The following is a 24760-nucleotide window of genomic DNA, read 5'->3' on the forward strand; positions in this document are numbered from 1 at the left end:
GCCATGTGGGACCTTGTCTACTGCCCTACCTTCATCTATCCCCTTAGTTACCTCTTCGAAAAATTCCAAAAGATTCATCAGACGTGACCTCCCATGCACAAAACCACGCTGACTATTCCTGATCAGGCCTTGACTACCTAAGTGATGGTAGATCTTGTCCCTCAGAATTCCCTCCAAGAACTTCCCTACAGTTGTCAGTCTCACCGAAGTCTGTAGTTCCCTGGCCTGTCCTTGCTACCCTTCTTGAACAATGGAACAACATTAGTCACCCTCCAGTCTTCTGGAACTTTGCCAGTGGCTATCATCTGCACAGCACTAACATCACAGCACTACACATAGCTGAGCAGGTTAAGATATGGAACGAGGAGATATGTCAACTGTAGCTTCTGAAATCAATGTAATTATTTAAATTAAAAACTTAAATGCCTCTTTAAAAAAAATTGTAAAGGCTAATCTATGTTTCCTGCACATTCTCGTCATGGTGCTTTATCAGTTTTCATGCAGAATCTTGAACAGGGCAGTGTAGACAACAGTTGACTTATCAACTGATATTGATAACTGTGACAGAATTTTGAGAGAGTGCCTTTAGCAACACATGGGTGTTCTTCAATAGACCCATTCACCCAAAGAAAACTGGTACTATTGGAAGTTGATGAGCCTCTCTCTGCCCTGCCAGGGTATTTAATTGTGTTAGGTGTCCTGCAGGAGAGACGCATCACCAGCTGAATGCATTCTTTGACTAATGTTACTAAAATCACCAGTGCCTCACTGGAGGAATGTTGTCAACTTCATCGCCACTGTGAGGGCTCTCTGTGAGGGATGAGTGTGGTGGGTGTGTAGTGATGAGGAGGTAGTGATATTGGTTTCTCAAAGGATGTGACTTCCCTCTGCTCTTTCTTCAGGTTAGGAACATGGGGGTGACTGGTGGCCTTCCAACAATAATGTTTTAGCTTCCCAATGCATATATAAAGGATGGGGTCCAGAAAATAATTACCTTCATGCACTAGCTGCAACTTGTATGACAATCGAGCTAGAATTGCCAAATTAAAAGATTTAGGGGGAAAAAGCTCAAACTACTACTGAGGTGAAGCATCGCAATTTTAAGGCTCCTTTGCTGGCCATCTACTCTGAGATGCAAAGATTGGCAAAAGATGATGTCGTCGTCGTCGTCACCATCATCAGGATTAGTATCAATCCAGCTTGCACACAGCCCCCACCCCCCTGTGCACTTCCCTCGATCACATTTACTTTTGCATCCTTGGGTACAGCTCAAGATGAACCTCAGCAAAGACCGCAGAACCCCTTTCCAGATCTTGGCAAACACACAATCCACAAGGAAGTGGATGACCATTTCATCTACACCACAGCCACCTCAAGAACAGAAGGAGGTGGGACTGAGACTCCAGCAGTACATGAAGGATCTGATTAGAGGGACCCTTTCTTTGCCAGCCAAGCGAGGTCTTGGTGCTTGCATGAGAGCTTTGGTCATGAAGCATTCTGCCAAATGACTTTGACAGTCTGCTCAGTGAACTATCCCACAGGAATCACCGTCTCCTTCTCTTGTAGGACAACCAGGACACTCCATGCAGACCACTGCTTGAGTGACATGTTGAAGATGTTTTTCCACAGAAATTTTCTAAGGGGAGCAGATGGTGCGGCATGTTCCAACTAACTGGAATCTTCTGTGGAAACAGGGCCAGGCTTATGGCCATACTGGGGACAGTTAGAACACTGCACATAGTCACTCTTGACGTTTGCATGCTTGGGCTCTACGCTACAGCTTGGTGTAGCCACACACAAAGATGACCATTAGGTTGAGGTCTACACTGAGTAAGTTTCTTTTCCCCCCTTTCTCTGGAGACCTTTGCATCACATCCATGTGGGCATGATCATTTTGGATCTCCAGATGAAATGGAAGCTGACTTGAGTAATTGCTGCAGTAGAGGAGTCAGGTGTGGGCTACAGGTGTGCCATGTGGAGCATTATGGAGAGCACTTTGCATCTAATGACTAGATCCTTCTCCTGACATCAAGAGTTACCCAATGGAAAATTGGCTTATAAACAAATCAGTTAGATGTATTGGATACTGAATTTTCAGGCTGCTACCAACTTGAAACCAGTTTTTTGTTGCTGTTATGTTCAAGTGCACATATGTTTATTTTGCCAGACATGATTTAACAGATAATGGAGTGAAAAAAATGTTGCTTTTTTTTACGAGATTAGTCAGTCACTCTATCATCTTTTTTTTCAGATCCATCACTACGTGGAAGCTACAGACCGAACAGGGCTTCAGAAAATGTATTTTTATTTAAATTTCTCCCAAAAACTGTGCACTTAATTGGTAGTGATTGTCGTAGTTTGCCTTACATCTGTCCTTGTGCATTAGTTTTTGTATTGAAAGCTGTGGAAAACTAAAATCTAAACTAATTTTCATCTTTATACGAATTATCTCTTCAACCATACTTAACATTAATAGGAACATTTGCTGCATGAGCAATGATTAAATATGGAAATTTTACTTGGCGCCCCCTCCAAACACACACACAATCTGTTTATTATATCTATTTCAGCTTAATTGTATTTATATTGGTCTTTTATTGATTTTGTTTTTCACCTATGCAACATGCTATATTTGCTAAACGCATAATCCCTTTAATAGAATAATCCACATTGTATTCTTTCAGCAGAACCAGCTCAGGAAAATAGAAATGTTCATGTTATATCTGTAACTGATTATTCTGCAACTTATGCCATTATTCATAAGTTCTGGGAACTCCAGGTGCAGGTGTATTCTGGAAGCTGTAATCTTTTATGCTGCAAAGGTTTCACCCGATAATGCTAAGCCTCAAATTCAAATGCTACATTTCTGAATCATATAAGTCATTTTTTGTAATATAGAAATTTGCTTGCTAGTATTTTTAAAATCACCATGGTTGTTGAAAAAATTTTCCAAAATTGTTTGAAAATATTTGTCTTAAATTGGTAGATTTTTCTGACTGTAAGTACTTAATTTGTTTTATATTTCCTTGGTTGTTGTCATTTCTTCTCTGGTTTTCTGGTCTTTGATTTAGATATTCCAATCTTGAGTTGTAATTTTTCATGAATAGGTAATTTAAGCTAATTGCATGAAAGTGTGACAGCAACATTTGCATACGTGCACGCAAAATGCTTGAATTGGATTGAAAATAATTCACATTAGATCCAAAGGTTTCATTTATAAACTAGCACATTCCCCATCACACTACCAATGTTAACTTAGAGAATATGCTGATATATGACAGGAGCCTTATAAGGATTAATCCGAAATTGCTAAACTGAACTTCGTGTTTTAGGTAATATCATTTAATAAAAGAGGTTCAGAATTAGAAAACCGAAACCCATATTTTTTAATTCTAAACAGAGTATAGGTAATTTGTTTATTGGTAAAATAGGACTGCTGTTTTACTGCTGTTTTTGCCATTCAAAAAACACGGACAGTGCTTTAGTTGTTAAATCAAGATACAGTGAAATTTCTGAATAGTTATGATTTGCCAAGGTCAAAGCTTCCTCCGTGTATTTCTAGTGAAAATAATTACAGCCTTTTCGAAATTATTTCCTAGGTCATCAAGAAGCCTCCTGAGAAAGATCTAGATGTTTTTTCTGAAGGCGCTGATGCACATATGTCAGGACCAGCTGGCAGACAATTCTCTCCTGCCACGGTAATGAACTGTTCAACATCATATTTCCAGAAGCAAAGCCCTATCTTAAAGCGACTATCTCTGCGAGAGAGGTATTTCTTCATTCCTTTTCTTTTCAAATTTATACTTATTTTAAGACTATTAATGTTCTGTTCATGTGAACATAAGTATAGATAGTATATGTGAATATAAATTCAGTGTTTTCAAAGTATTATATGCGATCTCCACATTTGGAAGTGTTGGAGGTGGGTGCAGTTACAACTTCTTTTAAAAGACCTTTTGGCAGGTATATGGATAGGAAAGGTTTAAAAGGTTATGGGCCAAATGCAGACAAATGGTCAGCATGGGTGAGCTGGGCTCAAGGTCCTGTTTCCATGCAGGACAACTCTTATGACTCTATCACAGTAAGTTGGAGAATAAATAGGCCTAATCATTGAATGTGGCTGGGAACATTACTGAGAAGATTAATGTGATTTTATAATAGTTAAAAGGAGAAATTGAGAGGAATATGGAGTCTCTGATGACTTATTGGTCTGCAAATATTGGAACTTACTGCAACTTCCCCTGTGCAATGTCTGTGCCTGCACCACCTTTCCTGAAGCAGAACCAAAGGAACCACAATGCAAGCAGATGTTGTAAGGAGTTTTTAAGTATTCCAGTAATAGTAGAATTCAGTGGAAGTTTTTGTGGTGAATAGGAGAAGGTTTCTAATTGAGCAGTCAGCATCTAGCAGACTGTAGTAATCAGAACTTTAAGTGAGATGGCCCTTTAAATTGCACAGCTGCAAAATGCTGAAAATGTGGTGTGTCAGGAATGGCCAATGACTGCCCAGGTTCTGAATAATGTGAGCAGTGACATCAGTAGTACGCTTCCAGTGTTAAAAATGTCATTGATGCAAATGCACTTCCTGAGGGGAACTAATTGATCTTTTCAGAATGATCTAAAGTAATTTGAAAATTGCTTTTTTACTCCAAAATAATGTATTTTCATGTGAATACTGTTGAGAAGAACAGTGTTACAATCACATTTCTGGGCCACCTCTGACCATACAACTCCAATTGGTACACAGATCATGTTGGAGAATTTAACAAACTGCATGTGCTGAGGATTCACGAATGTGCTGCACAATTGTAATTTCAGAAAAGGTTTTTGAAAGACGCCAGAGTCATTACCTATTTTTAAAGATTTTCTAAATACCTTAAAAGACAATATAGTGGGTAATTTTAACGATGTTTTTGTGAAATGTGTATTTTAAAAATTTATTTTGTCCAAATTATTTGGATTCTATTAATTTCAGTTACTTATAATTTTTTTGAAAAATCATGTTAAGTGATTCTATTGATTTATCAACAGACACTGTCAAGTACTGTTTGCATAAATAGATTAAAAGATAATTGGTTAAACAGAGAATTTTTAAACTACACAATATTTAATGGTATTAAAAGATCATGACAGCAGGATTTGTTATACAGTGGCATGCAAAAGTTTGGGCACCCTTGGTCAAAATTTCTGTTACTGTGAATAGTTAAGTGAGTAGAAAATGAACTGATCTCCGAAAGTCATAAAGTTAAAGATAAAACATTCTTTTCAGCATTTTAAGCAAGATTAGTGTATTATTTTTGTTTTGTACAATTTTAGAAAAAATGAAAAAAATGAAAGGAGCACCATGCAAAAGTTTGGGCACTCCAAGAGATTTGAGCTGTCAGATAACTTTTACCAAGGTCTCAGACCTTCAGCAGCTTGTCAGGGCTCTGGCTTGTTCAGTCATCGTTAGGAAAGGCCAGGTGATGCAAATTTCAAAGCTTTATAAATACCCTGACTCCTCAAACCTTGTCCCAACAATCAGCAGCCATGGACTCCTCTAAGCAGCTACCTAGCACTCTGAAAATTGAAATAAATGATGCCCACAAAGCAGGAGAAGGCTATAAGAAGATAGCAAAGCGTTTTCAGGTAGCCGTTTCCTCAGTTCATAATGTAATTAAGAAATGGCAGTTAACAAGAATGGTGGAGGTCAAGTCGAGGTCTGCAAGACCAAGAAAACTTTCCTAGAGAACTGCTCGTAGGATTGCTAGAAATGCAAATCAAAACCCCTGTTTGACTGCAAAAGACCTTCAGGAAGATTTAGCAGACTCTGGAGTGGTGGTGCACTGTTCTACTGTGCAGTGACACCTGCACAAATATGACCTTCGTGGAAGAGTCATCAGAAGAAAACCTTTCCTGCATCCTCACCACAAAATTCAGCGTCAAAAGTTTGCAAAGGAACATCTAAACAAGCCTGATGCATCTTGGAAATAAGTCTTGTGGACTGATGAAGTTAAAATAGAACTTTTTGGCTGCAATGAGCAAAGGTATGTTTGGAGAAAAAAGGGTGCAGAATTTCATGAAGAGAACACCTCTCCAACTGTTAAGCACGGGGGTGGATCGATCATGCTTTGGGCTTGTGTTGCAGCCAGTGGTACGGGGAACATTTCACTGGTAGAGGGAAGAATGGATTCAATTAAATACCAGCAAATTCTGGAAGCAAACATCACACCATCTGTAAAAACAAAAAAAGCTGAAGATGAAGGGAGGATGGCTTCTACAACAGGATAACGATCCTAAACACACCTCAAACTCCACAATGGACTACCTCAAGAGGCACAAGCTGAAGGTTTTGCCATGGTCCTCACATTCCCCCGACCTAAACATCATCATAAATCTGTGGATAGACCTCAGAAGAGCAGTGCATGCAAGACGGCCCAAGAATCTCACAGAACTAGAAGCCTTTTGCAAAGAAGAATGGGTGAAAATACCCCAAACAAGAATTGAAAGACTCTTAGCTGGCTACAGAAAGCGTTTACAAGCTGTGATACTTGCCAAAGGGGGTGTTACTAAGTACTGACCATGCAGGATGCCCAAACTTTTGCTTTGGGCCCTTTTCCTTTTTTGTTATTTTGAAACTGTAAAAGATGGAAATAAAAAAGTAATCTTGCTTAAAATATTAAAGAAATGTGCTGTCTTTAACTTCATGCCTTTTGGAAATCAGGTCATCTTTTACTCACTTAGCTATTCACAGTAACAGAAATTTTGACCAGGGGTGCCCAAACATTTGCATGCCACTGTATATACGAATTTCTCTAGGCTCAGTCTAGAACATAGATTGGTACAAAGGCATAAACTCCTGTTGATCTCAGCTTTAAGCATTTTTATTTCATTCTCAGGATATGTGTGTCACCGGCAAGGCCAGAAATGGCCTTGATGTGTTGTTTGAAGAATTTGAATGTGCTACCTGAACGGGACAGGTGGAAGCTGATGCAATAATAACATTTAGGAGGTATTTGGATTAAGGAAAAATGAACAGTGCTATGGTGGAAATAGGTATAGATCTTGAACATCTTCCTGAGGGAGTGGCACATAATCTCTTTGTTAAATCTCACCATTATCTCTAGCTCTGTCTAGTATAGTAGGTCTCCTAGCTCTGTCTAGTATAGTAGACCTACTGTTTTGCTGAGCAGTACAATCTGTTGGAACGCCTTTGACCCTTGGACACCTCTGGCAACCACTTCTTAATCTTGTTATTATTGGTTGCTAAATGCATTGCTACAAAAGCCTTGACTTTCTCAACAACATTTCAAAAAATTGATGTTGCAAATTAGCTTCACCAGGAATGCTGATAGTATATGAACTGATACTTGTTTGATGCATTGTCTTTGAAATAACTACTGCTAAATTACTATAGAGTATCTGGCTGGCAATAAGAAACTATCTTATTGAAATGTACATCTGGAGCTCTGCATTGCTCAAAACCTATATTGACCATATTGGAGTATCTGCAAAATAAGTAATACGTGGGCAATAGATCTTGGTCCAGTGGTAAAGGGATTCCATGGCAACTGGAATCCAGGCACTGCATCATGGACATCAATGCACACATTTATATGGACATGTGCATAGGTGCTTGTTGGCATGCACTTTACACACAAATATGTGTGGGTTCAAGCACAACTGCTCTTAACCATGCCTCATTCTCAGCCATTCACCCTCCACATACCCTCTGCTTGAATCCTCTCTTCCTCCCTGTCCCCAAATCCCCTCTCCTTCTATGTTTTCCACCACCTCCCCATCACTTTCCATATTTTACCCCTGTCCTCCTCTCTCAGACACTAATATTCCAGCCCACCCCCTCAGTGTATTATCCTGACACTTAACCTGCTCCTTCCTTCCCTTTTCTTGGCTTCCTGCCCCTTCCCTCTTTCCACATTCTCTCTTCCCCCCCCCACCCTTCCCAAGTCCTTACCACATCCTCCCTTCCTCTCCAACCTTGAGAAAAGCATTGGCAAGAGGTTTGTTCTTTGTAGTGGATCCAAATCTCTACATTATCAGCTGGCTACCCAGTGATGCCTTTGCGTCCAGATGCCACACAGTGAGTCCTGTGGTAAGATAGAGTTTCAAACTCTGGTAAGTCTGCGTAAGTCGAGGCCCAGTTCATTCTTTACCTTACGCAGGAAACCCTTAATTTGCAACCCTGATGGTCCCCAATCAAGAGTGGCTGAAGAGTATTCAGTGAGTCTGGACTGGTCTGAATGCCACCATAATTGCCACTTGCAAAAAGACTCTTGCCTTCTCCACCTGAATACACCTGTATTGATTTGATGAGAATGATCAGGGTTATCAGGGTGCTAAGTATCTAAACACAAGATGTTCTTGCATTGGAAACTCCAGTATACCACAAGAGTAACGGAACAGCTCTACTGGCGTCTGAAAGCTGAGGTCCAGCCGATTATGTAAAGAACAGATGGTGTTGGAAAGGCTGCCGAAGATCCAGCAACTTTGTGATAACCATTTTGTGCTTTGATGCTTAAACACCATTTGGAGTGGAGAGCCCAAACACCAAGGACCCACCAAGTTGATGACCAGAATAAAGGAGGACTTGTCAAGGACACGGAGGCAGTCAGTGCCTGCTGGAAAGGGCACTTTGAAGAACTTCTCAACCAAGACATGAGTCTCCATGACTCCATCTCACAGCATATTATCCAATCCAGCCTCCCCTTCGCTCTAGACCAAAGTGATGTGTAAAGAACCTTATTTCAGTTGAAAATGTGGGAACTCGTGGAGGCTGCCAGTGTCCCTGACAACTACCTGTGCAGGAAGTCTGTCCAGCTGCAGCTCTTGACAGACCGCATGATGGCAATGGAGTTGCGCATGGATTCACTTTGGAGCATCCACGATGCGGAGAATGTTGTGGATACCACGTTTAGTGAGTTGGTCACACTACAGTTTAAAGGCCTATGGAAAGATAGGGAAAGGGTGACCAACAGGCAGAGCAGTAGCAGGAAGGTAGTACAGGAGTCCCCTGTGGTCATCTCCCTCCGTGAGTGGCTCTGCTGCACAGAAGGGTAGGGAAAAAAAAAGTGGCAGAACTACAGTGGTAGGGGAATAGACAAGAGCTTCTTTGGCCGCAAACGGGACTCCCGGTTGGTGTGTTTCCTCCCAGGTGCAAGGGTAAGGGATGTCTCGGAGCAGCTGCAGGGCATTCTGGAAGGGGAGGGTGAACAGCCAGTTGTTGTGGTGTAGGTACCAACGATATAGGAATAAAGTGGGAAGAGGTCCTACAAGCCAAACTTGGGGAGCGAGAAGATAGATTAAAAAGTAGGACCTCAAAGGTAATTATCTCAGGATTACTACCTGTGCCATGTGCTAGCCAGAGTAAGAATAGCAGCATCGTTAGGATGAATCTGTGGCTTGAGCAGTGGTGCAGGAGGGAGGGTTTTAGATTCCTAGGGCATTGTAACTGGTTCTGGGGGAGGTGGGACCAATACAAACTGGGTGGTCTACACTTGGACAGGACCGGGATCAATGTCCTCAGGGGATTGTTTGCAAGTGCTGTTGGGGAGGGTTTAAACTAATATGGCAGGGGGATGGGAATCCATGCAGAAAGACAGAGGGAAGGGAAGCAAAGCAGAGACCAGAGCAAAAATTAGAAAAGAGAAAAGTAAGAGTGGAGTACAGAAAAGCCGAACGCAAAGGACAAAGGTTACTAGATTCTAAAATGACGATGAGTGTAAGGGCACTTTATCTGAACGCCTGTAGTATTTGAAACAAGGACAGTGAACTTGTGGCACAAATCCGTACAAAAGGGTATGATTTAGTGGCCATTACAGAAATGTGGTTGCAGGATGGAGATGAGTGGGAATTACGGAAGGATAGGCATGAAGGTAAGGGAGGTGGGGTAGCGCTCTTAATTAAGAATGAGATCAGGATGATGATGAGAGACGATATAAGATCTAAGGAGCAGAATGTTGAGTCCATCTGGGTAGAGAGATTAGGAATAGTAAAGGGGAAAAAATCACTGGTGGGAATTGTCTATAGGCCACTGAATAATAACATTACAGTGGCACACCAGGCAATAAACCAAGAAATATTTGATGCATGTAAGAATAGTGGCAGTTGTCATGGGGGATTTTAACTTCCACATAGATTGGGCAAATCAAGTTGGTCGAGGCAGTCATGAGGGGGACTTTATAGAATGCATTCGTGATAGCTTTCTTGAGCAGCATGTTAGTGAACCTACAAGGGAAAATGCTATCTTAGATCTGGTCCTGTGCAATGAGACAAGTAAAATTAACGATCTTGTGGTTAGGGATCCTCTTGGAAAGAGTGATATAGCATGACTGGATTTCTCATACACATGGAGGGAGCAATAGTTTGATCTAAAACCAGTGTATTATGCCTAAACAAGGGAGACTACAACGGGATGAGGGAGGAGTTGGCTAGCGTAGACTGGAAACACAGACTATATAGTGGGACAGTTGAGGAACAATGGAAGACTTTCAAAGATATTTTTCACGGTGCTCAACAAAAGTATACTTCAGTTAAAAGCAAGGACAATAAGGGTGGGGAGAGCCAGCCCTGCATAATGAAGGAAGTCAAAGAAGGCATCAAGCTAAAAGCTCATGCATACAAAGTTGCCAAGAGTAGTGGGAAACTGGAAGATTGGGAAAACTTTAGAAAGCAACAAAGAACCACTAAGCAAGCAATAAGGAAAGGGAAGATAGATTATGAAAGTAAACTAGAACAAAATATAAAAACTGACAGTAAAAGTTCTTATAATTATATAAAGTGGAAAAGGGTGGCTAAAGTGAACATGGATCCCTTGGAAGGTGAGAAGGGGAAATTAATGTTGGGTAATCTGGAAAAGGCCGAGGCCTTGAATGACTATTTAGTGTTGGTCTTCACAGTGGAGGACGTGTCTAATGCCAAAGAGATGTTATGGATGCAATGGGAGTTGGGGACCTCTATATAATCATTGTCACTAAAGAGGTAGTGATGAGCAAAGTAGTGAGCCTAAAGGTAAACAGGTCACCTGGTCTTGACAGGATGCATCCCAGGGTACTGACAAAAATGGCAGAAGTTATAGTAGAGGTGTTTGTGATAATTTACCAAAAATCTCTGGACTCTGGGCAGGTCCCAGCAGATTGGAAGATGGTGAATGTCACGCCACTGTTTTTAAAAAGAAAAGGATGTAGGCAAAAGGCAGGTAACTATAGGCCAGTTGGCTTAACGTCTGTAGTCGGGGAAAATGCTTGAAGCTATTATTAAGGAAGAAATAGCAAGACATCTGGATAGAAGTGGTTCCATCAGGCAGACACAGCATGGCTTCAGGAAGGGTAGGTCCTTTTTGTCAAATTTACTGGAGTTCTTTGAGGATATAACGGGTGCAGTGATTTCCAGAAGGCGTTCCATAAGGTGCTGCATAAAAGACTTGTAAGATAAGGATGCATGGAGTTGGGGGTAATGTACTACCATGGATAGAGGATTAGTTAACAAATAGAAGGTGGAGAGTTGGGTGTTTCTCTGGTTGGCAATCAGTGGTGAGCAGGGTGCCACAGGGGTCGGTGATGGGCCCGCAACTATTCACAATATACATTAACGATTTGCAGGAGGGGACTGAGTGTAGCATATCTAAGTGTGCTGATGACACTAAATTGAGTGAAAAAAGCAAATTGTGCAGAGGATATGGAGAGTCTTCAGAGTGATATAGATAGGTTAAGTGAGTGGGCAAGGGTCTGGCAGATGGAATACAATGTTGGTAAATGCAAGGTCATCCACTTTGGAAGGGAAAATAGAAGATCAGATTATTATTTAAATAGTGAAAGATTGCAGCATGCTGTTGTGCAGAGGGTCTTGGGAGTGCTTGTACATGAATTGCAAAAGGTTAGTTAGCAGGTGCAACAGGTTATCAAGAAGGCAAATGGAATGTTATTGTTAGAGGGATTGAATTTAAGAGCAGGGAGGTTATGCTGCAACTGTACAGGGTACTGGTGAGGCCGCACCTGGAGTACTGCGTGTAGTTCTGGTCTCCTTATTTGATGAAAGGTATACTGGCTTTGGAGGTGGTGCAGAGGAGGTTCACCAGGTTGATTCTGGAGATGAGGGCCTGGGACTAAACATGCTGGAATTCAGAAGAATGAGAGGGGATCTTAAAGAAACATATAAAATTAGAAAGGGATAGATAAGATAGAGGCAAAAAGGTTGTTTCCAGTGGTAGGTGAGACTAGAACTAGGGGACATAGCCTCAAGCTTCGGGGGAATAGATTTAGGATGGAGATGAGGAGAAACTCCTTTTCCCAGAGAGTAGTGAATCTGTGAAATTCTCTGCCCAGGGAAGCAGCAGAGGCTACCTCATTAAATATATTTAAGACACAGATTTTTGCATAGTAGGGGAATTAAGGGTTATGGGGAAAAGGCAGGTAGGTGGATTTGAGTCCACGGCCAGATAAACTATGATATTGAATGGTGGAGCTGGCTTGACAGGCCAGATGGCCTACTCTTGCTCCTATTTCTTATGTTCTTAAATAAACAGAGGCCTCTGGAAGGGATAGTATCCCTACTGAAGTTCTAAAACTTGATGGAATGGAATTACAGCCACACATTTAGTCTCATTTCCTACTCCTGCGAAGAGAACTAATCTCAGTGCCACCTGGTGTCAGAAAAGACTATCTCATCACCTCAAAACTTGTCCCAGTCTTTCTCACTGCACCTACCCTTCAATAAGCATTGAACTAGAGTGGAACTAATTACAGGAAAATTGGGCTCTTCCAGTCCGAAATCAAAGTCACTGCACCTCAGTCATCAAGCTGCAAATGATGCTTGCAAATGGGCTGAGCTCCAGGCCATCCTCAACTAATTCACTCACCAAACATCCGCAAAACAAATGTCCTCTGCCACCCTACCTCTGCACACAACACCAACCCTCATCATTAAATGTCCACAACAAGATTCTGGGGGGAAAAAAATTCCCACATTCCAAAGACGTACAGGTTAGGGAGTTGTGGGCATGCTATGTTGGCGCCGGAAGCGTGGCGACACTTGCGGGCTGCCCCCAGAACACTACACAAAAAATGCATTTCACTGTGTGTTTCGATGTACCTATGACTAAAGATCTTATCTTATATTTTTGGAGCCAATTCTCAATTTAGGCAGGTACCAATAATGAAAATCTCTATAACCTCCCCTGTGATAGCACTGTCTTTAGCTGTATGAGGAAAAGAGTGTATGAAGGTTAAGACAAAATCCAGTCTGCAAAATCCTCCAAATCCACTAACAGGATAACTTGGCCAATATCAGTGATCTCTTTCAGACTAACGTCACCAGCCCTGAGGCTGTAATTACACTTGGCTGGCCACATCGTTTGCATGCCTGACACCTACCTCCTGAAGCAGGCATTCTACTCCATGGCAAAATATTACTATGGACAACAGAAATGATTCCCAAAGTCTCCTTGGGAAAAAGCATAGCATTTCCACCGATAACTGGGGATCGCTGGCCCACAACAATTCAAAATGAAGTAGGAGAATTCAGAATGGCGCTTAGAATCCCGAATCCCTTCATCTGGAGCATGCAGAAGCCCAAAATAAATGATGGCAGGGGCACCAATTCCCAAACTACCCCTTTTACCCACACTTCAACCACCACATGCTCCATCTGGGGTTCAATCTGCAGTTTCAACACTGGCCTCATCAACCATCACAAAACCCACAAAAAGCTGAAATGGAAGCAAGTCATCCTTGACCCCTGAGGGACTGCCTTGGAGGGGGGGTCGCAGTCGTGGGGGGCAAGGGGGAGAGGGGAGATGTGAGTGAATGTTAGCACTTGTTTGTTATATAGTAGGACTCTTATATAACAAACTGATCTACTCTCTCTTTTCTTTCTCCTTTTGACTTTCTTTTTGTAATATATTCGTTTACCAAGAAACCGTGGGGCCTAGAATAATTTTTTTATTCTTTATGATTATATATGTCATGATTGTCCTCCCGATCTCTTTGTATGACGTGTATAATTACCGATGTTATATATATTAATCTGAAAATTAATAAAAAGATTGAAAAAGATCTACTCTCTGCTCTATATAACACCATATAACATGCTGTACTCTTTACACTCATGACTGGGTGGCTAAGCACAACTCGGATGCCATCTATAAATTCACCGATGGCACTACTATTGTTGGTGGAATCTAAGCTGGTAATGAGAAGGTGTACAGAAGTGAGATAGATTGGCTGGTTGAGTGGTGTCACAACAACAACCTCGCACTCAACGTCAGCAAGACCAAGGAATTCGTTGTGGACTTCAGGAAAGAGAAGTGGGGAGAACACACACTGGTCCTCATTGAGAGGTTAGCAGTGGAAAGGGTGAGCAGCTTCAAGTTCTTGGGCGTCAATATCTCGGAGGATCTATCCTGGGTCCAACACATTGATGCAATCACGAAGAAGGCACGCTAGCTGCTCTACTTTGTTAGGAGTTTGAGGAGATCTGGTATGTCACTTACTAATTTCTATAGATATACGGTGGGGAGCATTCTGACTGGCTACGTCACAGCCTGGTATGGAGGCTCCAATGCACAGGATTGCAAGAGGCTGCAAAGGATTGTAGACTCAGCCAGCTCCATCACGGGCACAACCCTCCCCACCATCGAGGACATCTTCAAGAGGCAATGCCTCAAAAAAGCAGCATCCATCACTAAGGACATTCACCATCTGGGTTATACCTCCTCCTCCTTGTTACTACCATGGGGGAGGAGGTACAGGAGCCTGAAGACCCACACTCAATGATTCAGAAAACAGCTTCTTCCCCTCTGCCATCAGGTTTCTGAATGGTCCATGAACTCTACCTCGTTATTCCTTTTGTTTTGCACTATTTAATTATTTTTGTAATTTATAGTAATTTTATGTCTTTGCACTACTGCTGCCGCAAAACAACAAATTTCACGTCATATTAGTCAGTGAAAATAAATCTGATACTCATTCTCCATTATCAATGGCAACAATTTTAGGGGTCAGTTAAAAAATTAAGAATTTGAATGGCATCCTGTTTTAATCAAAATGTCTCTGACCTAAAAAATGAGTTGTTCATGCATTTTATCTTCTGTTTTTTTTTAAATAACATTGTAATGTTATGAATTTACGTGTCACAAATGCCATTTTTTAAGAATTGATCGGTGACCTCATTCACAGCTCTGATATTGATTACTTGATCTTACATTTTGAAATTACATTTCTTCTGCAAGAATTTGTTATTGATTCGGAATTTGTGTGGGTCAGTATGCTTAGGCTTTTGGACAGATGTCGCTCAGGTGAATCCAGAGAATCATTTGATTGACCTGTTTTAGCAGTTTGTTGCAGTATCTCCACTGTATGAGGGCTGATACTTATCAATAACCAATTAAAAAACCAGTATTTGTCACTAGATGATAAATGAAATTATTGTCAAGGCAACAATGCGTAACTGCCTGTGTTTTTTTTTCATTTCTAAATCTTTTGCCTCCTTTATGATTTGATCAACATTGCAACAACAGCAAGCCATAATTTAGAGACAATCATTTATTTCCTTGGACATTTTACAAATACACAATTAAGACTGTTTGGTTTCCACCCCCCTGTTTCATAAAATCTGTGCCTCTGGATTGTTCCATAAACATACTCTTTGATAGCGTTGATACCAAGTTGCATCCAGTCACAACTTCAGATCTATTTAATTTTTTGGAATTGGAGTTGGTGAAGGGCTCATCAAAAAGAATGTTATTTCTTTGAAAAAGAACAATGTTGAAGTTGATGTTTTTATACTGAGTTGATGTTTTATAAATAATAGTCTAAATATGTATGTAAAATATCTTTGATGCAATTTCTATGTATAGTTTTGCTTCATAACTACAAAGTAAGCACAGTTATTCAACTTAATTGAAATGTAATTCCTGGCAGCTTCAGAAAGGGTTTTGTTCTTTTCTGTATTCTTTCCTTCATGCTTTAGGTCTCCCAGCAGAAAGTTGCAGCAGTCGCTCCAATAACCCCCCTTAGTTGATAAAGGAAGATTAGATATTGGATCTTCTAGAAATTTCATTTTAGCTGAGCTTTTGGTGTTTAGACAGAGATTAGATTCACTCCAATGTATAAATGGACATAGTATTACAGCAACCGGCTTGGCTTATAAAGGAAAAGTTATGATTGCTTAGTAGTAACTTGTTAGTTGTAAGTCATCCGCACTAAAATTATATACTACTCATTCAATGTTTGATCTATGATAATGGTGGAATTGAGTTAAAGGTATAAATTGTGATGCACAGCAGTATTGTTTTACCTTCATTTTTGTGATTCAAGCCTTAAGAGTTTTTCACCCCTTGTCAGTAGGACATTTTATAAGGGAGTATGCTCTTATGCTGAGATTTACAAAAGTGGCATTGGAGATTCAATTACTGTCTGATCTAAGTACATTTGACGAAACGAGCAAAGGAATTTCTCATTAGTACTACAATGGCTGTGAGTTTTCATGCTACTGTAAAGCTTACCACTTTTCTCATTCCATTCAATAAGTTTTAAAATGAACAAACAACTTGGATTGTGAGATTGCCATCTGTGCATTGAATGACAAAATGTAACCAAGAGGTTTGTTTTCCTCAAATTTATTTAGCATGGCTTTGAAATTAGTTTTGTATTTGGTGTCAATATCAAATATTTTTAAGTTGTGTATTTTATGGTTTGTCCTGTCTGCTTTCTCACAATTTGCATTGAAAATCTCTCCTACAATGCAAAACTATCTCTTCAAGTAATTCTTTTGACCTCCATGAATAAAATAACAACTGAATGCAGAACTTTGAGCAGTTTCTGATATGAATTGACTCTGTTAATACACTAACATTTGAATTCAGCCTGCTAAGCTTCTATATTTAAGCTTTAAAAAGTAAAAAATGTGTTCTACCTTGAACCAAAGACTAAGGTTGGATGTTGCCAAGTGGTTGTTCAATATTTGATACTGTGACTCGGAGTAATTACACTTGTTATTTCTTGCAGAAATCTTGAGTTCTTGCAATGTATTATCATCTGCTGACATTTCAATCTGGTTGCTGTGATCAGGAGTTGTATTCATATTCAGCTTAGCCATTAATTGGGATATCAAACAAAATTCAGGCCATATTCCCCTATACCTCCCATCACTCATATGGGGAGCTGGAAAGTATGCAAACCATTAGCTCAGTGCTGTGTAGATACTTGTGGCAGCAGGGAGCCAAAAGATACTATTGATTGTAATATCCCCAGATTTATCATGTCATGGAAAATTAGGTGAATAAGAGCACCAATAATTCATTAGAAAGCATCAAGAACAGTCCGTTATTATATCTGCAGAAAGCACGTAAAACATTGCAATATTCTTGCAGTTCAGTGTATTTATAGGGAATATCTATTTTAGATATTGGATAGGTTTTAAATTCAAATTATTATATAGAACAACTAATGTACATAAAATGAATTACAAAATACTCCATAAATTTTGGAAGATTTTAAAGCTTCAAGAGGAAATGCAGCCTCAGATATTTGAACAGTCTTTGTTTACACTTGTTGGATGATTCTGATTGGATGCATACTTCAAAGTTAGGTAGTATGTGATATGAATCAAACAACACTTGATTATTGTTTCCTGACAGTTTGCAAATGTTTATGCATTTGTCCTTTAAAGACTGGGTTCCCTTTTTTTGTCTGCTCATAACAGTATTTTTAAGAGTAAATTACAATAGCCATTTTATTTGATTACTGTCTTCAGTTAGAAGTTCTAAAGAGCCTGAAAAGATTTTTTGAAGAAGGTTATTGTACAATGCATAAAAACATTATGCTGTGCAAATGTATTTCTGGGCTCTTTCTTTTGCAAAGGCAAGATTTGACGCTCATGCACATGATTTTTTTGGGAATATTTGAAGTTGCATTAGTCCCAGGCACTTTGTTAAATTGAGAAAATTGTGAATTGATCTTGTAGCAATCTCTTCAGCAATCTAAAATCCTATGGCTAGAAATTGTCTGGTGCTGGTAAAGTTACAAGGCTTTGTGTATTTCAAAACAGGTATTGTACAATCAATGGTGCACACACTGTCATTACTCAAATAAATATGGGTCCAAGGGAATGAAGATTATGGGGGAGAGAAGCACGGGAATTGATGAAAGTGATTGGATGTGAAATCAGGACTATTTGATGGGTAGAGACAGAGGACCAAGAATCAATTATTGGCAACTGGTAGTCATGGGAATGCAGCTGGTGGGTTGGGTGTGGATTTATAAGGTGGGGGAATTTGGCATTTGAGGAAGGATATGATATTTGGGAAATGCTGGTGAGGGTGTTGTCAGTGATTGTTGGCGATTTGGGGATCTGTCAGGTCAGCAGATCAAGTGGTGGGGTGGTACTGGTTGGGTGGAGTTCATAGGTTTAGTGGAAGGGGATGGGTTTTGTTGCAGTGGATGGGGTGGAAGCCTCCAAAGGAGAATCATGTATGTGCATCCCATGATGGGGAACTATCTTGAGTTGTGTTCCCACTGCTGGCAAAATAGGTCAGTTTTAACTCTTGGTGAAATAGCCTGCTTCTGTGTATCAGCGGGCCATCCACGTGAAGTAAAGATTTTGGAAGTGACATTCAGGCATGCATTGGACACTGGGGTCCTCTGTACAGAGGTTGAATTCAGAGGATCTAGAACATAAATCATGGGTTTTGAGCAATGTGCATGGTGTTCCCTATTTTTAGTTAATCTTGATTATTTTCATTGAAAAATCCATTTTCAAGGTACTAATTCTTGTGGTTTCATTGCCTTTGCACTTTATGCAAATATCAACATGAATAAAAATGAATTAACTGCTTAAACATATTATGTAAAATGACTATTATTTCAAATGAAGTTCAAGTTAAACAAATACTCAATTAAGATTCCTATCTTAGTGTCACTATGTACTCCAGTGGCGTCTCTGATTTTTTTTAGTACTCTATTTTTATGACGTTTCTACGTTAAGAAATACAGATTGATGTTATTTTTGTTTTTAAAATGTCTTCAATCCTTTATCTGTAGTTTTGCATCTTTTTTATCATCCATTTCACCTGTTCGTTAGTTTTAGGTTTGACCTAACTTGTCAACAAAATCATGTTTCACTTATGTTTGCAATGTTAAAATCTCCAAATAGCTGAAAGCAGTTTTTTGTGAGTTCGCTTTCATGAAAGGAAGGGCTTGGTGCCAGAACCTGATACCATTGCACAAGAAGTTCCCTACACCTAACATGCAAATGTTCTTTCTCCATTTTCTCCCAGGTACTCAGCAAAAATGCCCTGGATACTGCCAGGCAGTCAGGTGTTCAGAAAATCTAAAATGAAACTAAATATTAACTTGCAAGTAACAAAAGTTTACATTCAATGTAAGATTTTCAGCATACTTGCTCTGTACAATAGCGCAGACTAGTGGATAGGAATGGCAAATAGCTAAACCTTTGATCCCTATTTGTTGAATAAAATGAAGTTCCATTGGAGATAGGTTTCCAGCAAAATTATTGACCAAAAGGAGATCTTTAGGCTTATCACATTTCCCATTGATCTGTAGGTTAAGGCACTCTGAATAATGATGGTTTCTGCCTATACCACGTTTTCAGGCTGACCCACTCTGAGAAAAAAAATCATCAATGCCTCTATTTTTCCTCATGATTACTTTAAATCTATAACTTTCTTCATGTTTGCCCTGTCTAGGGTGCCCTTAATTTTGTACGCCTTAATTAAATCTCACTTTGGCCATTGTTTTTCCTTGAAAAACAATCTCTCCTCATGACTAACATTTTCCAGCTGTGGCAATATCCTCATCAATCTCTTCTACATCCTTTCTTATGCTATGATATACATACTTGCATGACCAGTGCCCCTTTCAATAAAAACATAGGAAAAGCCTGTGAAAGGGTGGAGACTAAGAGATGTGATGCAAATAGTGAGGTTACTGGCTGAACGAGTGTGGTAAATGCTTTGTCTAGAGGAGATGTAAATAGAAGGAGATGATTGAGGTCAGAGGAGAGAGAAAAATCACTGCCAGAACTGAGATGCAGAATACTGAATTTGCTAGAAACCCGAAATAAATTCTGGAAATGCTCAGGATGTTAGACCGTGATTCTGAAAAGCGAAACGGTGTTAGCATTACAGACTGATGATGTTTTCTTAGAAATGGCTGGTTCTGATGCAAAGTGGAAAGACCGATTATCTGAAATTGTTGAATTTAGTGTTGAGTCCTAGCAACTGAAACATTCCAATTGGGACGGTGAGATGCTTTTCCTCAAGCTTCATTAGAACAGTGTAAGAGGCCAAAAGCAGAGAATTGGGAGTGGGATAGAGAATTAAAATGACAGGCAACTGGAAGCTCAGGACCACCCTTGCAGACTGAACAGAGGTACTCACAAAGCAGTCACTCTATTTGTCAAGCATCTGCAGTCTTTTTTTGTGTATCTAGTCACTCAATCTGTACTTGGTTTCTCCAATGTAGGGGATATCACATTGTGAATATTGAGTGCACTACACTAAATTGGAAGAAGTTCAAATGAACCTGGATGGATTGTTTGGATTCCTGGATGGTGGGGAGAGAAGTAAAAATGCAGGGTTTGGATCTCCTGTGGTTGTATGAAAAGGTACTGTAAGAAAGAGGAGAACCAATAGCAGTGGTAGAGTGAACCAGGGAGTTGAAGGGGGAATAGTCTCTACAATGTTGGAGAAGGGAAGATGTGTCTGTTGGTGGTACTATTTTGGAGGTGGTGGCAATCAGGAGGGTGATCTGTTGAATATGGGTGCTGGTAAGGTAGAAAGTGAGGAGAAGAGGGACCATGTTCCTGCTCTGTGTGGGCGGGAGGGGGAAGAAAGGGGGTGAGAGCAGGAATGTGGGAAATAGGACAGACTTGGTGGAGAGCCCTGCCAACTATGGTGCAGGAGAAGCCATATTCAAGCAAAATTGAAGGCATCCTGGCCAGAAAAAGAGACTATGGTTGCTTGTATAAAGCAAGATAAAGCAGTCAAAATAGCTTTAGGCTTGTAATGGATATTAGTTACTAAGATGGAAAAAGATCCTGAGGAATATAAGAATTCTGTGTAACTCCTTAGCCACCTTGTCTAGCTGCTGGCTTCCAGGAGTCTCTGGAGAAGTACTTTATCAAACCTCCGTTCCTCTACAATTTATTGTGTATTCACTTGCCTTGTTCAAAGCACTTTGCCTCACACTTCTCTGGATTGAATTCTGTTTGCCACATTTCTGAACTGAAAACAGAGGTCCTACAGGAGCTTTGAATGCGTCAGAGCATGCTTGACAAAAATTAATTAGGAGTAAAAGTAATTAAAAGCAAAAGCACTGGTGGGTAAAATTAAGGAAAATCCCAAAGCATTTATAACTTTATGGAGTTCCTTAGTCATTTTTTCAATAATTTGCTCACCAGTCTGACTGGCATGAGTTACTCAGCTTTTCTACCATATTAAATAATAGTCCCAAGTTAGCAGGCTCCCAGTCCTCCAGCAGGCACCTTTGGAAAATGATGGTCAGATCCTCAGCTATTTCCCCTCTTGTTTGTGGGGGGTTAGTTATATGTATTGTAGAGATAATAGGACGTGGGGAGCCTTTGATACAATAGAGATCTGCATGCTTCAGATTCAAACAAAGGATTTGACTGAATTTACAGCTGCTTTTGCTTTCAACAGACACGATTACCATCTACCTTCAATAAAATATTGGTTCTGTGCTTCTTAGTCTAAGTAACTCTTGGATACAGGAAGTATTTCTGACATCTAATCATTAATGCTTAATTTCCAGCTGGGGCTTTTTCTTAGTAATAGTTGAGATTCCATTACATTAACTTGACGATGCATCCTTTGGGATACTAAATGAGAGATGTTTACAACCAACCAAGTGCGTTCAAGTAAGTGTGGGGAAAAAGTTACTTTATTATTATCAAAGTAAGTAGCCCTTAACCAAAACTGAGGATAAGGGAGAAATATTTAATATCATGCCTGGCTAAAGAACAACATAAATCTGAATTTGATTATCCAAACTGTTATACAATCATAGACGTAAAATATAACGTGAGCTATTAAAACATTTTGGTATAATTTTCCATTGCATACAGTAAGTATATGTCTGAATTTTTTTTTCCAAGTTTAATGGAGGATTTTCTGCAGGACCCAATTAAACAGAAATATTGTTGAGAATATTATTTTACAAATATCATTGGTATATCAGCCAGAACTTAGGCTGTGTGACAAAGCCCATGTGCAACAGTTGATACTTTCACTGGCTAGGTCTCCTAAAATATGTTTTAAATTCATTTTTGAGTCACTAGTAAAGCCAGCATTTATTATACATTCTGAATTACTCTTGAGAAGATGCTGGTGAGCTTATCTCTTGAACCTTTGCAGTCCAGGTAGCTCCTACAGTATTGCCAGTTAGGGAATACTGGTACAAGTCCTCACCAGGTTATGAATGCCTGATTTATGGACAGCTCATACATATGAACAAGTGTTAGGGAGACCGGTGGGATGGATATGCCAGCTGCAGTGGGGCTGCTGCTATCTTTTGCTGGGTGGCTATGGAACGGGGCATTTCTGCATGCCTTCTCTCCCCTGCCTAACGCCCTCATCTGAGACGCAACAACTGGGGGCTGGGTTGAGCCAAGCAGAGCTGGGAATGCTGAGCAGACTCACTCACTGAACAGTTTGAGTTACGAACAGTTTTCAGTGCCTTTCGTAACCTGGGGAGGACCTGTATTTAGATTAATGAAATTAAGGTATGGTGAGGTTTTTCCAAGTCAGGATGGTGTTAGACTTGGAGGGTACCTGCAAGTGGTGAGGTACTCATGTAATTATGTCCTTGTCTATTTTGGTGAGAAGAGGTCATGGGCCTGGGAGGTGCTGTTGAAAAAGCTTTAGCATTTTCTCAGTAATACCCAGTGCAGCTGTGGTGCATTGGTTTGGGGGTTGAAAGATTGGATGCCAGTCTAGAGGGCTGCAGTTTTCTGGATGATGTAAGACTTCTTTGGTGGTGTTGCGAGCAAGGTTGCGCTCCTGACATACCTTGAAGAAAGTGGAAAGGATTTGTTTTCAGGAGCTGAGTCACTTGCCCAGAAAACTCAGACTCCGATCTTCTTTAGCAGACATAGTATTTTAGTGGCTACTCCAGTTAAGTGTCTGATAAATGGTGACCCCCCAGCCCCGGGATGTTCATGGCGTCGTGAATCAATGACCGTGAAGCTGTTGAATGTCAAGGGAAATTGGTTGGATTCTGTTGTTGGAAATGGCTATTACCTGGCACATACCTGCTATGAATGATAATTGCCACTTGATGCCGAAATGTTGTGCAGATCTTACTTCATTCAGGCATGGATTATATCCTTACCTGAGGAGTTGTTATCGAAGTTGAACAACAATTAGCAGCATATAACACCATTTCTGACATTGTCATGAATACATGGCTCCCCTTATCATTAAGGCAGAGTCACTAATAAAGCAACTGATTAATGGTTGGACCTAGGACACTGAACTGAGCAATGTCCTGGTGCTGCAATGGTTCACTTCCATTAACCACAAGGAGAGGCATGACATCAGCAGACTGAAAGTTTTCCACTAGATAGATATGGATTCCAATTTTACCAAGGCTTCTTGAGATGACAATTAAATGTTGCCTTGTTATCAAGGACAGTCACTCTTGCTTCACCTTTAGAATTTGGTTCTTTTTGTTCACATTTGGATGCTAGGGTGACGTCTGGAGTGAAAAGGTCATGGTAAAACCCAAACTGCAGCAGTCAGCAAAATATCGGTAAATGCTGTTTGTCTTTGACACCTTCCATTTTGGCAGGGATTAAGAGCAGACAAGTGAGGCAATAGTTTGGTCATGAAGATTTTTGACCCGCAGATGCTGCTTGACCCACTAAGTTCCTCCAACAGGTTGTTGTTGAGGCAATAATTAGCTGGACTGGGTGTGTGCTGCTTTTTTTGTGAATAGAATATACCTGGGCAATTTTTCAGTGTCAGCCTGTGTTGTGGTTGTACTGGAACAACTTAGCCAGAGGCAGAATTGACTCCTCTTTGGCCTGGCGATGATGCCCATGACTGCCTGTTAATCATAAATGATATTGACAAGAATACAGAAATATTAACTGCTTTCTTTCAATATTTTAAGCAAACTCAGTGAATTATTTATAGATTACCATTTCATTTTAAAATTAAAACAGAAACAATCACATATCTAGATGTGTTGGAATCAGGGCTGCTGAACAATTAATTAAAAAAAGGCTTAGTTTGCAGTTTTACATTGCAAGTTTAAACAGCCCAATACAAAATTATTTCCTGTTGTATCCTCTGATGAAATTTAATCCTCATTGTGTTTATTCCTGTCTGTGGAATTGTTCACTTTCTTATTCCTGTAACCTCTCAGTCCTGCAATCCTCAAAGGTCTATGTCCCTCCAGTTCCGACCTCCTGCACATCCCTAATCTCCTGCTGCTCATCAGATGCCTCAACAGTAAGAATCAGAGCCAAAGGGGTGTATAAATCAGCAGCTTAGCATTGGATAAGTGCAGTCCTTGTCATTTTATGTTGGCATGTTAGGTTAGAAGAACTCACCGGATTGTAGCCATCACTCTGAGGCCTCAAGCAGGAGCCGTATACAACAGCACGGTAGATTGTGGTTTGCTATCAGCACTAGGTGTAACAATTACTTTTTTTTTATTTTTAAGCATGTTTTTACATTAATGTACATAATTAACATGTAAAAGAAATTAATGCATAATTTGCAT

The 24760-nt window shown here is 40.2% G+C and overlaps 1 protein-coding gene across 3 annotated transcripts in view; it reads left to right on the forward strand.

Moving 5' to 3' along the window:
* The window catches only part of spata6 (spermatogenesis associated 6), a 73101-nt gene that overhangs the window by 42649 nt on the left and 5692 nt on the right, over window positions 1–24760 (forward strand). For all 3 annotated transcript variants that reach the window (XM_052012230.1, XM_052012229.1, XM_052012231.1), the window contains 2 exons: window positions 2252–2298; window positions 3600–3769. In XM_052012230.1, the coding sequence (XP_051868190.1) occupies window positions 2252–2298; window positions 3600–3769 (217 nt within the window). The remainder of the gene's footprint in view (window positions 1–2251; window positions 2299–3599; window positions 3770–24760) is intronic.

The sequence above is a fragment of the Pristis pectinata genome, chromosome 3, assembly GCF_009764475.1.
Source record: "Pristis pectinata isolate sPriPec2 chromosome 3, sPriPec2.1.pri, whole genome shotgun sequence".
NCBI classification, from domain to species: Eukaryota; Metazoa; Chordata; class Chondrichthyes; order Rhinopristiformes; family Pristidae; genus Pristis; species Pristis pectinata.